At 53.0% G+C, this 13,480-nt stretch overlaps 2 protein-coding genes across 3 annotated transcripts in view; one reads left to right on the top strand and one right to left on the bottom strand.

Annotated features, from left to right (window-relative positions):
• Positions 1-1,372, bottom strand: part of CORO7 (coronin 7) — an 81,781-nt gene extending 80,409 nt beyond the window's left edge. Inside the window, exon 1 of one of the 2 annotated variants that reach the window (XM_061599812.1) lies at positions 1,204-1,372. In XM_061599812.1, the coding sequence (XP_061455796.1) occupies positions 1,204-1,263 (60 nt within the window). In that variant the 5' untranslated portion in view covers positions 1,264-1,372. The remainder of the gene's footprint in view (positions 1-1,203) is intronic. The other variant, XM_061599815.1, reaches the window with a different exon arrangement.
• A 9,608-nt stretch (positions 1,373-10,980) lies between these two features.
• On the top strand, positions 10,981-11,876 carry LOC133371762 (hemoglobin subunit alpha-D-like). Its single transcript, XM_061599515.1, has 3 exons — positions 10,981-11,129; positions 11,281-11,485; positions 11,637-11,876. The coding sequence occupies exons 1-3, from the start codon at positions 11,035-11,037 to the stop codon at positions 11,763-11,765; spliced, it is 429 nt and encodes a 142-aa protein (XP_061455499.1). The 5' UTR covers positions 10,981-11,034; the 3' UTR covers positions 11,766-11,876.
• The last annotated feature ends 1,604 nt before the right edge of the window (positions 11,877-13,480 follow it).

Here is a 13,480-nt window from a genome sequence, read left to right as displayed (position 1 = left end):
CGATCCGTGCAAGCAGCTCACAGTCAGACCCACATGAGAGGGTGCCTACAAGAGAGGCACTGTCTTCTTCACCAGCTGGGGAACTTCTTCATGCAGCCAGAGTGCTCACCCCCACAGCCAGCCCTTTTGGTCTCTGCATGGAAAGCTACGATTTGGGAGGCTGCTGGGAAGTTGTAGACATGCTCCCACACAACTTTCAGGGTTGCAGGCACGGCTGAGGAGGCAGCCCCCAACACACACCCCCCTTAAGGAGGGGGCAGAACTCAGTAGTAGAGCAGCTAGTTTGGGTGCAGAAGGGCCCGCCTTCGACCCCTGGAAGCGCTTCCAACTAAAAGGACAAGGCGGCAAGCGATGGGGAAAGCTCTCTCTGCCAAAGACTGTCAACCGGGAGGGAGAATGCCCAGAATCGCCCAAGGAGGCTTCGGGCTCCTGGCTGTGCCACTCCCAGGATGACAGGCAAAGCAGCTGGAGGAGAGCCTCCCGAGCCCTCCTCCTCCTCCTCCAGGGTGGGGCTTCAGCCACAATACAAGCGCCGCCTCCTCCTCCTCCGCTCTCAGCCGGCCCCTGGACCGCGGAGCCCAAGTTCCCCATTGCCCTGAGAAGACAGCCGCCTGAATCAGCGCCGGCAGGTCGGGGAAGAGAAGCAGCTCTCCTTCTGGAGAGGAGGAAGCGAGAACGGAAGCGGCGGCAACAGCAGCAGCAGCGCCCATCTTGTGGCCCCAATCAGGCGACGGCTCAGCAGCCTTGCGCAAGGCGGACGCAGGGAGGTGCAAGCGCCCTGGGTCCGCCGACGGGCCCTCGGAGCAGGGGCCACCAATTACTCCGGGCCAGCCCGAATGCCTCTCCCCGCGCGCTCCAGCAACCGCCTGGGGCTGAGCAGCCCAGCCCAGCCCGATCGCGGGCAGCGCCGCCCGACGCAGCGGCGAGGAGGGCACAGTGAAGCCTCCGCGCCCGTCTCGACCTGGCAAAGCGCAAGCTGGGGCGGCGGGCGGAGCCGTAGAGGCGGGGAAGCGCTACCCAGAGCCTGACAGGAGGCAGAGGAGCAGCCCCGGCCGGAGACCGCCCGCCGCCCGCGGCCACTGATGGAGCACCACAGCCTCAGCGTGCAGGTGCGGCGGGCGGGGCCCCCGGCGGGCGCCCCCTCCCCCAGTCCAGCAGCCGGCCGGAGCGCGCTGGCGGGGCAGAAGCCTCTCTTCCACCCACCTCTTTGCGGGCCACTTTGGCCGCGGCGTGGCGGAACTTGGACGCTTTGAACCGGTTCATGCTCAGGCTGCCGCCGTCGCTCCTCGGGCCCCGCTCCGAATTCGCTGGGCTAGAAAGGCCCCGCCCTCGCGCCCGCTGGGCCACGCCTCCTGCCCGGCGCCGGGGACTGAGCACCATCCGGCGCGGGGAGGAACCCTGCAGGGAAGGGCAGGCGGAGGAAGGCGGGCGATTCTTAAAGGCTGTCTTGGCTTGAAACACAAATGTCTCCCGCCTTACCTCTCCAAGGAGCTCCAGACAGCACGCGGGCTTCTCTTTCTTCCCAGCTTTGGACGCACGTGCAAAAGGCCCCATCAGCCCTCTGGGTGGCCCAACAAAGCCGATCATGGGGAGGGGGCGCGTCTCGGTTAGGGCGCTATTATCATTATTATTTATTTATTTACTTTGTAATCCTTTCAGCCTCTCCTCGCTGAGGAAGTGGACAAGGTGCTCTCTACTGTAAAGCCAACCACCTGTCTGCTTGATCCTTGCCCTTCGCAGCTAATCATGAGCTGCAAAGAGAAACTGGGTGAAGGGATCAAGGCGGTAGTGAATGCATCCTTGAAAGAGGGTGCAATGCCATTAGCCCTCAAGGAGGCAGTGATAAAGCCCATCTTAAAAAAGCCCTCCTTGGATCCCCAAGAGTTGAACAACTTTCGTCCAGTTTCGAATCTACCATTCTTGGGCAAGGTGATAGAGCGAGTGGTGGCCAAACAGTTACAGACATACTTGGATGAAGCGGATTATTTGGATCCATTCCAATCGGGCTTCAGGACTGGTCATGGAACTGAAACAGCCTTGGTCGCTCTGGTGGATGATATGAGGAGGGCGTTGGATAGGGGAGAATATACCTTCCTCGTCCTCCTAGATCTCTCAGCGGCTTTTGATACCGTTGACCACGGTATCCTGTTAAATCGCCTAGAGGGATTGGGAATCGGGGGCACTGTTTTACAGTGGTTCCGTTCCTATCTCTCAGGTAGACACCAGCGGGTGGCATTGGGGGATGAGGTTTCAGACCCTTGGCCTCTTAATTGTGGAGTGCCACAGGGTTCTATCCTCTCCCCCATGCTATTTAACATCTATGTGAAGCCGCTGGGAGCGATCATCAGGAGTTTTGGGCTGCAGTGTCATCAATATGCCGATGACACTCAGCTCTACCTCTCCTTTAAGTCCTCGCCAGAATTGGCTGTGGATACCATGTCCAAGTGCCTGGAGTCCGTAAGTGGATGGATGGGCGAGAACAGGCTGAGGCTGAATCCCGATAAGACCGAGGTGCTACTTGTGGGAGACAGGAGAAGGTTGGGAAACATCGACTTGGTCCTGAATGGGGTAAGATTGCCCCTGAAGGACCAGGTCCGCAGCCTAGGAGTCATTCTTGACTCCCAGCTGTCCATGGAGGCGCAGGTTTCAGCAGTGAGCCGGGCAGCTTGGTATCAATTATATCTGATACAGAGGCTACGACCCTACCTTCCTGTACATCTGCTCCCACAGGTGGTACATGCTCTGGTCTCTCGCTTGGATTACTGTAATGCGCTCTACGTGGGGTTACCCTTGAAAACAGTCCGGAAACTGCAGCTGGTACAAAACGCGGCGGCACGCTTAATTAAGCATACCCGTCGCCGGGATCATATCACCCCAGTGTTAGTAGACCTACACTGGTTACCAGTGGTTTACCGGGCTCAATTCAAGGTGTTGGTGTTGACCTTTAAAACCCTAAATGGTTTCGGCCCAGTTTATCTGAAGGACCGCCTCCAGTATCATCAATCAGGCCGCCTCACAAGATCAGCCTCACAGGACCTTCTCTCGGTCCCTCCAGCCAAAACAGCTAGGCTGGTGCAGACCAGGGAGAGGGCGTTCTCGGTGGTGGCCCCCACCCTCTGGAACTCTCTCCCGTATGATCTCCGGCATGCTCCCTCTCTGACAGGTTTCCGTAGAGCTTTAAAGACCTGGCTCTTCAGGCAGGCCTATAATCTTGGGGTGGATTAGCTTCCAGTTGTATATATGAGATGTGGTGTTATCAGAGATGTTATATTTTGTAATTTATAATTGGATATATTGTTTGTTGTATTTTAATTGTGTTGTAAGTCGCCTAGAGTGTCTGTATAGTCAGACAGATAGGCATCTAACAAATAAAATTTATTATTATTATTATTATTATCTCACCTGGAATGCAGGTCCCCAGGCGGATTACATAGATTTAAAAATACAAACACATAAAAAACCGTATCTACACAAATCTATAAAAGCCTTACAAACAGCAGTATAATGGCATAAAGGGTAGAAATTTAACCAAATACTTGCATAAAAACATGGGTCTTCATCAGCTGTCTAAAAGCAGGAAGATAGGGCGGGCTGTGATTGATAATTGAGTTGTTTGGACATCAGGCAATAGGAATCCCTGGAGTTCTAAAAAGCTGCTGTTTTGCCTCCTGATTTAGGGAACTGCTTCTGTCTATTTTCCTAGCCCTTGGAATCTTCCCTCCCATAGTTTGCCCTTATTTTTTCCCTTGCAGCCAGGATCCATCTTTCTTGTTCTGGGTTCACCTGAGACCAGGTAGTGCCTATAAATTATTTTCTACAAATACTGCAACACAATAAGTGTGGGTGAATGTTAAGAAATCCTCCCCCCAAAAAATGTTGGAATATGTGGTTCAACAACTTGTGGGTTGAGGCTGCATGGGGTTAAAAAGGGTAGCTAGAGAGGAGACCTCTTGGTTGCTAGGCTATACCTGATCTCCTGCTGTCTCTTCCTTCCTGCTAGACTGATATGCAAAGGATGTTGATCACAATTCCTTCCCTCCTTACTTCTTCTTTCTCTCGTGAGGGAGAGCAGACATATTCCTTTGTCTCTCCCTCTCCTCCAAGCATGAGGGCAAACACCAAGCCTAGTGTTTGCTTCTCCAACTTAGCTAGTTAGTTAGATATAGGACTGATGATGATTTGTTTATTTCGGTACAAGACCAGCAAATTAGATATAGGACTCTTTCTTATCACCTATGTACTTCCAGAATAAAGTAGTTATTTCTTATTTTAAAGCTTAAAGACTCTGTCTGACTAATTTGCAGGGAAGGTATAATCTTTAGCAAGGATTCAAACACACACACATAAGCTCGCTCAGAAATCTCCATTCCCAGCATCTCGACTCTCCGGCAGTGGCTGCAGCAACAACTGTTTTGCTGTTTTGCACCCACCTCCACAATATCCCAGCCCATACCTAGCAGTAAAACAGAGAGATCATGAAATGGAACTAAGAGTATATTTCAAGATAATTATAGGAGGAACTTCAGCAAGTGCAATTGGCATAACATATATATATGAGAAAGAAAATTCTTTATTTGATTATTACATTGATATCCCGCCTTTCCTCCAAGGAGTTCAAGGTGGCATACAAACACAGTCTCTAGTATTATTTTCACTACTTACAGACCAAGTAATCATACTAACTTTCAAACTAGTGTGCAAGAAGATATAAACCAACAATATAAAAATCAATGAATTATTATAAACACAGTGTAAAACAACCATAACAACAGAGTGAGTGATAAAATGATAAAACGTGGCTAGGTTGCTAACTCAGAAATGCTTGGGGATTGGGAACCGTCTTCAGCAAGTTTGACAAACCATGTCTGATGTCATAGAATCATAGGATAATAGAGTTGGAATGGGCCTATAAGGCCACTGAGTTCAACCCCTGCTCAGTGCAGGAATGTCAGCAGGAAGGATATTCCACAAAGTGGGTGCCACAACACTAAAGGCCCTGTTTTATGTTACTACAGAGTGGACCTCAAGAGCATGAAGCACTACCAGGAGTCCTCATCAGGATGTCCTCAAAATGCAAATGGTGAAGTCTGTAATAATTTCACGTAAAACTTGCATGTCTGCAGGTGTTAAAGCTGCACCAGAGGGAGACTAGAACAAAGGGGTGGGGTGGGGCCAGGAGCCATCTTGGAGGGCGGCAGAGCTGAGAAGCCATGGGACAAACAAGGGCCAGAAAGACCAACGTTGTCCAGGCAAAGTCTCAGCCCACAGAAGAAGCCTTTTCTAGTACTTCCTGGAGGACCAGCTCAGGAGTGGGTGTTAGGGCAAGTCCAGACCCTGAGAACTCCTCACAGCCCAAGAAGATGCTTGCCCTGAACTGCATTGAGGACGGCTCACCATACGAGGCAGCTGGGCACATGCCCCAGGGGTCTTCCTTCCTTCCTTTCTTTTTCTTTCTTTCTTTCTTTCTTTGGTTTTCATGTAGTAGACCAATACAGTCCACCCCCATGGAACTTGTTCATTCATGATAAAGGGGCTACAGCAACTCTTCCTGTGAGGAAAAGTTACAACATGTGGGGCACAAGACTGGATTAAGGTTGTTGGGGACCCTGGTGTAGTTCTCAGGACAGGGTCCCCCTTTCCCAAAAAAAGGAATAAAGCACCGAAAAGATGCCTCAAGATATCTTAAAGATTAACAAATCTTTTATGGACTACAAAAAATTCAGAGCGTGTGTAGTCTCATCTTTTAAACCTACTTCTCATTGTTTTTCCTCATTCCTTAACTTGGGTCAGTCACCATATCTGAGCCCCACCTACCACACATGCCTGCTGTGAAGATAAAGAAGGAGGCATAAAATGGCTGCAAAAGGGGGTTAGTTAAGAACATCAGAAGAGCCAGTGGCCCATCTAGTCCAGCATCCTGTTCTCACAGTGGCCAACCAGGTGCCTGGGGGAAGCCCACAAGCAGGACCTGAGTGCAAGAATACTCTCCCCTCCTGAGGCTTCCAGCAACTGGTTTTCAGAAACATGCCTCTGACTAGGGTGGCAGAGCACAGCCATCACGGCTAGTAGCCATTGATAGCCCTGTCCTCCATGAATTGGTCTAATCTTTCTTTTATCATAGTCATAAAATCCTGCTTCCTTTAAATTGTGTCCTGTCTTTGTACTATAAAGATCAATTTTCTTCTGGGTACTCTACACCTGTGAATTAGTACAGCTTCAAGGCTTCAACCAATCTATCTAGCCAGATTATTGCATTTTTACCCAGAGCTTGGAATCAGTTACAAAAAAAATAATTATTTGTAATTCATTATTTTTTTGAGGAAGGAGTGGGTAATTCCTTTACATTTTGATAGTAATAGAACATGGAGTAACTTTAATACTTTTGTGGAGTAATTGTAATGTTTCCAGCATTACTTTGGGGCATTACTTTGGGGGGAAGCAGAGGAAGTCTTTCACTCCTCTGATTGGTGGATGAAAATCATGTGCCTCAAACTGGGTTCATGTGCAGCATTGCTCTTTGCTTATGCTCCGTGGATGGGGAGGAGGTGACAAGGGAGGAGGTGGATAGCAAGATGGGGGTGGAGTGGAGAAAACAATTGTTTTAAAAAATGGATGGTGGTGGAGAAGAATGGAGTGGTGGGAGAAAGGAGCTGGAGGGCAAGAACATAGATAAACGTTGATCATAGGATCATATATATGCCAGTGTCATCCTGGATATCAAAGTACACTAATGAGAATAGAATGCCGAGGTAGAATATAGTTTCTGTATAAATGCACACCTACTGTAGACATCTAGAAACAGAAATAAACCATAATAATAATATTTAATTTTTGTAAATTGTACTGTTTTTATTGATATGTATTTCTATATTTGTGTTTATTTTTTGCAAGCTGCCTTGAGGGCCTTTTGGCCAAAAGGCGGCATAGAGATAAGCCATAACAACAATAATGGAGGAGGCAGCATCATGGAGATAAAGAACTGTGGAGGGGCGGAAGGTGACATGTGTATGTGTGACAATGCTGTGTTTGCACTTGGCACACAAAGTGGCCTCTGCTGCTCCCCCTGGCTACTTGGCTGCATTTGCAGTATTTTAAATTTTTGCAACTCAGGGGGAAATATTTGCTTGGGTGGGTGTCCCTTAGTTGGTGGCAGGGCAGGTCCAGGAGGTGGTTAAGTGAGAGAGATTATGCTTGCAGGCTGAGAGTGTGTGTAGGGGGGTTGCACTTAGTTTGACATGCAAAGATATGAATTTGACATGCAAAGATCTGGCCTCTGCCTCCCTTCCCACCTCCCTTCCCAGTGGAGAAACCACCACTGCTATCTTATGGATAAAAAGAATTATTCTACTACCTCTCTCTGTGTGTGTTTATTTTTAATGTTGTTTTAGGTGACTTAAATATGCAGCAGCCAAGGCCATCACCTTGTAGGCACTCTAGTGGGTTTTTTTAGTGACTTATGTATAATTGTAGTGATTACTTTTGAGTGATGGTAAAGTAATCCATTCCTTTCAGAACTATTGTAATTGTAATGGCAATTTATTCCTTTTTGGGGCCATGTAATAGTAATTTTAATTTATTCCTTTTAAAAAGTAATCTTCCAAGCTCTGGTTTTACCGATGCAGAAGTCCCACTTATGTTCAACTGCAGGATTGATTCCTGAGAGGGGTGATCTTAGGCCTGTAACCAGTGGGAACGGGGGGGGGGAACTGTGGAAAGCAGAATGATGTACTTTTATTTTACTTTTTTACTTTTTACTATATTAATTGTATAGGTGAAACAGTAAGGAGCCAGTATTTTTCCTAATTGCCCAATAAAAAAAACCTGCCCCACTTTCCAGTGTTCTACCCCAACAGCAAAACCATCAAGATAACTAACAGGATTTTAAAATGTTACAGAATAATTTTTATTTTATTAATAATAATTTACTGATTTAATTGTGTTAAAATTATTGTTAATGCATACCCCTCTTTTACAAAATAATGTTAGCCTATATTAGCTGGCTGCCTATATTTAATATGTGTTTGGCTTGCATTGATGCTGATCTCCTCACCTTCTGCTCCCTCCTCACAAGAAAGCCAAGGCTGCAATCCTGTACCCACTTACCTGGCAGAAAACCCCGTTAAACACAGAGACTTTCTTCTGAGTGGACATGCGGACCATTGTATTGCAAGTTAATTATACAGTGATCCCTAATGATTGCCTGAAAGGCAGGAGCAGCTATGCTGGCTTATCTCACAGAATTTGCTGTATAACATTCCTTCTAGTGGGGCTAGATGCTTACTTTAAAATAGAAAGCTCAGGCATGGGCCCTGCTGGTGCTATTGCAGCATTATAAATTCAGCCATGCCGGTGCCACTCAATGGAGCTGAATGTTGGAAGGTTCAGGACAGACAAAAGGAAGGACTTCTTCACACAGTACATACTTAAACAATGGAATTTCCTCCTACAAGAGGCCGTGACGGCCACCAACTTAGATGGCTTTTTAAAAGGATCAGACAATTCATGGGGGGCAAGGCTATCAGTGGTTACTCATCCTGATGGCCATGTTCGATATCCAATGGCAGAGACAGGGTGCCTTTGAATACCAGTTGCTGGGAATCAGAAGTTGGGAGAGTGCTGTTGTGCTTGGGCCCTGCTTGTGGGCATCCCAGAAGCACCCAGCTGGTCGCTGTGAGAACAAGGTGTTGGATGAGATGGGCCCCCTTTGGCTGATCCAGCTGCAGGACTCCTCTTATGTTCACTCTTGCATTGTGCTGAATTTGGGCCCTCAAGACGGAGGAAGGGGGCACCTTGCATCATCCTCTGGCCTGACTGCTGCACTTGGCACTGGTCCGGACCTCACTGGCATCAATCTCAGCTCTTCATCTTGGCTCTGAACCCCAAAGGTGGTCTTCTGGCTCACGAATGACGACAGCATTGGCCAGCCGCCTTGGGGGGCTCCTGCTCGACATGATCAGCTCTGTCAGGTCCCAAGGAGAGTGCAGAGGAGTTCACCGGGGCCAGCTCCTCCTCCCCACTCCAGGGCCAGGTTAAAGAAACTCGACAAGTGGGAGATAGGAGCTTCCCTTCGGCCCTGCTTTCTCCACCAGCAGTACGCCTGCTTCCGGAGGAGTGTTTCGGCGGCCAGTTCCACGCAGGGCACCTGAGTGGATTTGGCTGAGCCATGCTGCCTCTGTGCATGACAGTGCAGGGAACTGTGATGTCAACATGGGCGGGTGGGGGGAATCCACCACTGCAGAGCCCACCAGAAGAGAAATCCCACCTAGCCTCTTTCTCTCCGCCTCCTGAGAAAGGTCTGGGAGGACAGTGTAGCAACGGAAACAAAGAACTGCAATGCACAATCAGCAAAATGGGCTCATTTATTTTGTTAAAAATAGTGTTAGAACTGGTACATAAATATATACTTCCCCATCTGCAAAAGAGGCCATCAAAGCAGCAGCTGGATGGACCTTGACCTGGCCTTGATTCAGCCCTGCTTGGTTCTGCCATAAACATACCTGGGGTCTACCCTGCTTCTACGAGAACACATCTCTACGCCTGAGCAGCTGCATCTATTGCACCTGCATGTCGCAAAAAGTCCCTGTGTGCCAGCTGGATAGGAAGGGTGACCACCAGCGTAGTGGCAAATTCGGAAGTGTAGGAACCCTTCATGACAGTCACAGCCAGACTCCCTCCCCCCCCCCTTTTTTTTTTGCTGCTGGGTTGAAAATGAGGTCCATGTTAATGCCTTCTCCCACAACATCTAATGTCCCTAGAAGACCATCAGCATAAAAGGGGAGGGTGTTAGCTACTGAGAAGAGTATTCTCAGTGGCTGACTAACATCCTTTCACTGATTGGCTCCAGTCAACAGAAAAGGACAAGGAAGCATAGTAGAAGACTCTTCTCAGTGGCTAACACACTTCCCTTTCATGTTGATCAGCTCATACGATGCTGGAGACACAGGGACCCTGCTGAGACCCTGCTCCCCCAAAAGTAAGGGGCCTAAGACCGCCTGAGCCCCCAGACGACTACACGCCTGAGGGTGGCCCTAACCATGCATGGGGAGCCAACTGGCTAAGCCAAGGGATGGAGAGGCCTTTCTGCCCAGAGGATCCTAGGCTCCTTCTGCACAGCGCTATCGCCCTGGCCACCCTCTGCAAGCTGGGCGATAAGGCTGGCACAGGCGCTGTGTCTCCAGGGAGATAGCTGGGAAGGAGGACCTTCGCAGGGGAGCGCAGTCGCAGGCCTCCAGCGAGCCCAGCTTTGTCTGTCAACCAAAGAGTCCCCTTAGTTGACAAATAGCAGTGATGACGAATCCTTCCACTGGCACAGTCCTTGCCCACAGGCTTGCAATCTGAAAGTGAAGACCCGCCTCGCTAGGGAGGAAAGGGGAACCAATGGGGGGGGGAGAGTCCCGGCTGAATAGCTGCCCAACAAGCCCAGGGGAGAGACCCCCGTCCCACGAGGAGAGTGACCAGCTCCTGCGGAGAGGGAGCGGGGGGGGGCAGGTCGGCTGACGTCTCTCCCTTTTGGCCACTTCATGGGCTAGGTCAGGCCAGGGCATTCAAAGGAGCGGACGGGTCGCGCTGAGCAATGGGGGCGGCAGACCGTCAAGGACCCTTCAGGAATCACCCAGGGCTCGCTTGCACGTTTCTGTCGGTTTCGGAAGCGCCTGTGTTTGGGAGGATGCAAATGTATGGATGGCTATATCTGGAGCCTAGCAGCTGGCAAATCAGCTTTGGAGGAGCTCTTTGGAGCCGGAGATGGGGGCAAGGGCCAAGCACTCCTCCCCTCCCCTGATCAGGTGGCGCTGCCCGTCCGGAGGCCGCAGCCTCAAGCAAGCGCCCCCCACCCCCACGAGCTTGGCTCTCCTCCTAGCCCCCCTCCCTCGTGGGATCCACCGCGCTCCCGACCTCTCCTGCAGCCCTGGGCTTTCTAAGAGGGCGGCGCCCAGGAGTGGCGAGGGCGGTGGCTATAAAAGCGCGGCTCCCAGCTCTGAGTCCCGCCACCTCTAGCGACCCAGCGAGCCGCTCGACGACCTCCCGCCTGCCACCATGGTGCTGACCGCTGAGGACCGCAAGTTGATCCAAGCCTCCTGGGGGAAACTGTCCTCTGAAATGGACAATCTGGGCGGCGAAGCGCTGACCAGGTAGGGGCCCCGCGAAGGGGGAGGGTGCTGGGAGGGAGACCGACCCCCAGGGCCTGAGAAAAGCCCCTGCTTGCCCGCCAGCCCACCCGCCTGCCGACCCACCCCAAGCCCGCTCTCTTTTTCCGACGGGCCCTTCCGTTACTCCTCGCAGGCTCTTCCAGGCCCACCCGCAGACCAAGACCTATTTCCCGCACTTCGACCTCAGCCCCGGCTCCAACGACATCCACCGCCACGGCCAGAAGGTCTTCAAGGCGCTCGACGGCGCCGTCAAGCACTTGGACAACATCCGCGGGCCCCTGGCCGAGCTCAGCGACCTGCACGCCTACAACCTCCGCGTGGACCCCATCAACTTCAAGGCAAGCCCGACGGGGCGGACCGGAGGAGGCCGCCTACGGGCGGAGGGGCGCGCCTCTCGCTGGGGGCAGGGGCTGTCGGGGGGCTTCCCCTCCCCCCTGACCTCCCCTCCCTCTCCCCTCTGACCGCCCCTCCCTCTCTCCTTCCTTGCAGCTCCTGGGCAAGTGCTTCCACGTGACACTGGCTTCCAGTCTCCGCGCCGACTACACCTGCCAGACCTACCTGGCCTTTGACAAGCTATTCTACGAGGTGGCCGATGTGCTGTCCGAGAAGTACAGATGAGCGTCCCAGGACACACGCCCCTCCCGCGGGCTGCTGGGTGGCCTCCCAGCCGCTCGCCCTCCGGCGCTCCTGCTCTCCTGGTCCACTGAGCAATAAAACGCATGCACCTCGGCCTGGCTTTTTCGCTTCGCTTTTTGGGGTTGGGAGGGGCCGGCCCCGGTGATGTAGGAGGGGGCCCTGGACGGACCGGGATGGCCCTGCACATTCGGGGGGGGGAGAGGGGGCGCTCAAAGGGGCTTTGCAGAGATTTGGTGAGGGGTAGAGAAGGGATGGGTAGCCCGATGAAGGAAGGTAGCCCTCTCTTCAGAAGACAGCCCAAGCCGCGCATCAGCTCTTAAGCACTCCCCATCTCTTTCCCATCTCAAAAGGAAAAATCCTCCCCTTGGAGAACGGGAGGCATGTCGGCAGGTTTAGACCTTCTTTTCGGGGACCCCCTCATCAAGTCGAGGCCTTCCGCGCGGTTTCCCAAACAAATGTGGAGCAGACGCCAGTGGCGAGGGACGGGCAGCTCGAAGGGGCAGCCAGGAGGCTGGCGCTGAAGTCGCAAACCCTCTGTGGCCGGCGCTCCCCGTAAAGTCCCCACCAAAGGCTCCTCTGAGGGGCCGAGGGAAGGTGGGTGGCGGTAGGGCTGACAGCAGACAATGGATGGCGGCAGGAGTGTGTGACCACCGAGAGCCCCCACCTGGGAGTGTGGCAACACCTGGGGTTGCAGCTGCCCACAGAAGGGAGGGAAGGGGTCTCCCCCCCACGAGGCCATGCGGTTCATTGGGGCTCAGAGCTTCTTGCCTGAAAAGCCGGCGGGCAGGGAGCCCAACCGGCCCTGGAGCGGGCGCCTTCACCTGCAGAAAGGGAGGGCGCGAGGTGGGGCGGGGGCGTGCGTGGGATGCCGGATCCTGAGGTCGGAGCCTGGGAATGGGGGCGCCTGCCCCGCATGCTCGTGGCCTCTCTGTCGGGCCGGGCCACCTGTCAGAAAGGCGGCGTCGAAGGTGCAGGCGGGGCCAAGGGAAAGCCGAGGGCAGCGGCTGTTACAAGCAGTAGCCTGGACGTCGGCGCCACCCTTCCAGTCCCAACTCCTCTAGCCACTCGCCCGCAATCCTCGATCGCCCCCCTGCCGCCAGAGCGCTGAAGGCCACCTCTGAATGGTCCAGGGCAACTGGGCGACCATCCGCACCAGCAGTTTGTCGCGGAGACCCTAGCCAGGTAAAGTAGAAGGGGCGGGACGAGGCAGTGTCGCCTCCTCATCTTCCTGTTATGCAGCCCCTGCCCCTCCCGAATGCCCATCCTCCCGAGCTGCCTCGTTCCTCCTGAAGGGTAGCCCTGCAGGGTGACTCCAGTTCGAGCAAAGGCCTGAGCCCCCCTCGGTTCAGGAGAAGACGCGGCCGGGGAAGAGGTAGGGAGCTTTCGCCCCAATGGCGGAGAAGGACCTCTGTGCCGCCCACTCCTTCCCTTCCGCCGCTTCCGTCCAGGCGTCGGCAGGACAGCTCAGGAGAACAGGCGGGCGATCGGGCCTCACTGAGGGAGGGAGCCTTCATTCTGCAGGGTGGGTCTTAGAGGCGGAGGAAGGCGAGCGCCAGATATTTACCGACGGGGCGGCAAGCATCGGGGCGCCGGCAGGGGACCCCAGCCATCTGTTGCCCTGAAGTGGGTCCCCGAGTCCCGCGGGGTTCATGCGCCTTCCTCACCTGCCCGCGCCTGCGCTGGCTTTCTCCTAAACC

The sequence above is a fragment of the Rhineura floridana genome, chromosome 17, assembly GCF_030035675.1.
Source record: "Rhineura floridana isolate rRhiFlo1 chromosome 17, rRhiFlo1.hap2, whole genome shotgun sequence".
Lineage (NCBI taxonomy): Eukaryota > Metazoa > Chordata > Lepidosauria > Squamata > Rhineuridae > Rhineura > Rhineura floridana.
This window is presented reverse-complemented; position numbering and strand designations above follow the sequence as displayed.

Bases quoted from the DNA above. Each gene is read 5' to 3' on its own strand.
- LOC133371762 (XM_061599515.1), top strand. From the start codon at position 11,035: ATGGTGCTGACCGCTGAGGACCGCAAGTTGATCCAAGCCTCCTGGGGG. The intron at 11,130-11,280 runs GTAGGGGCCCCG...TACTCCTCGCAG, and splicing joins GGCGGCGAAGCGCTGACCAG to GCTCTTCCAGGCCCACCCGC. The intron at 11,486-11,636 runs GCAAGCCCGACG...CCTTCCTTGCAG, and splicing joins TGGACCCCATCAACTTCAAG to CTCCTGGGCAAGTGCTTCCA.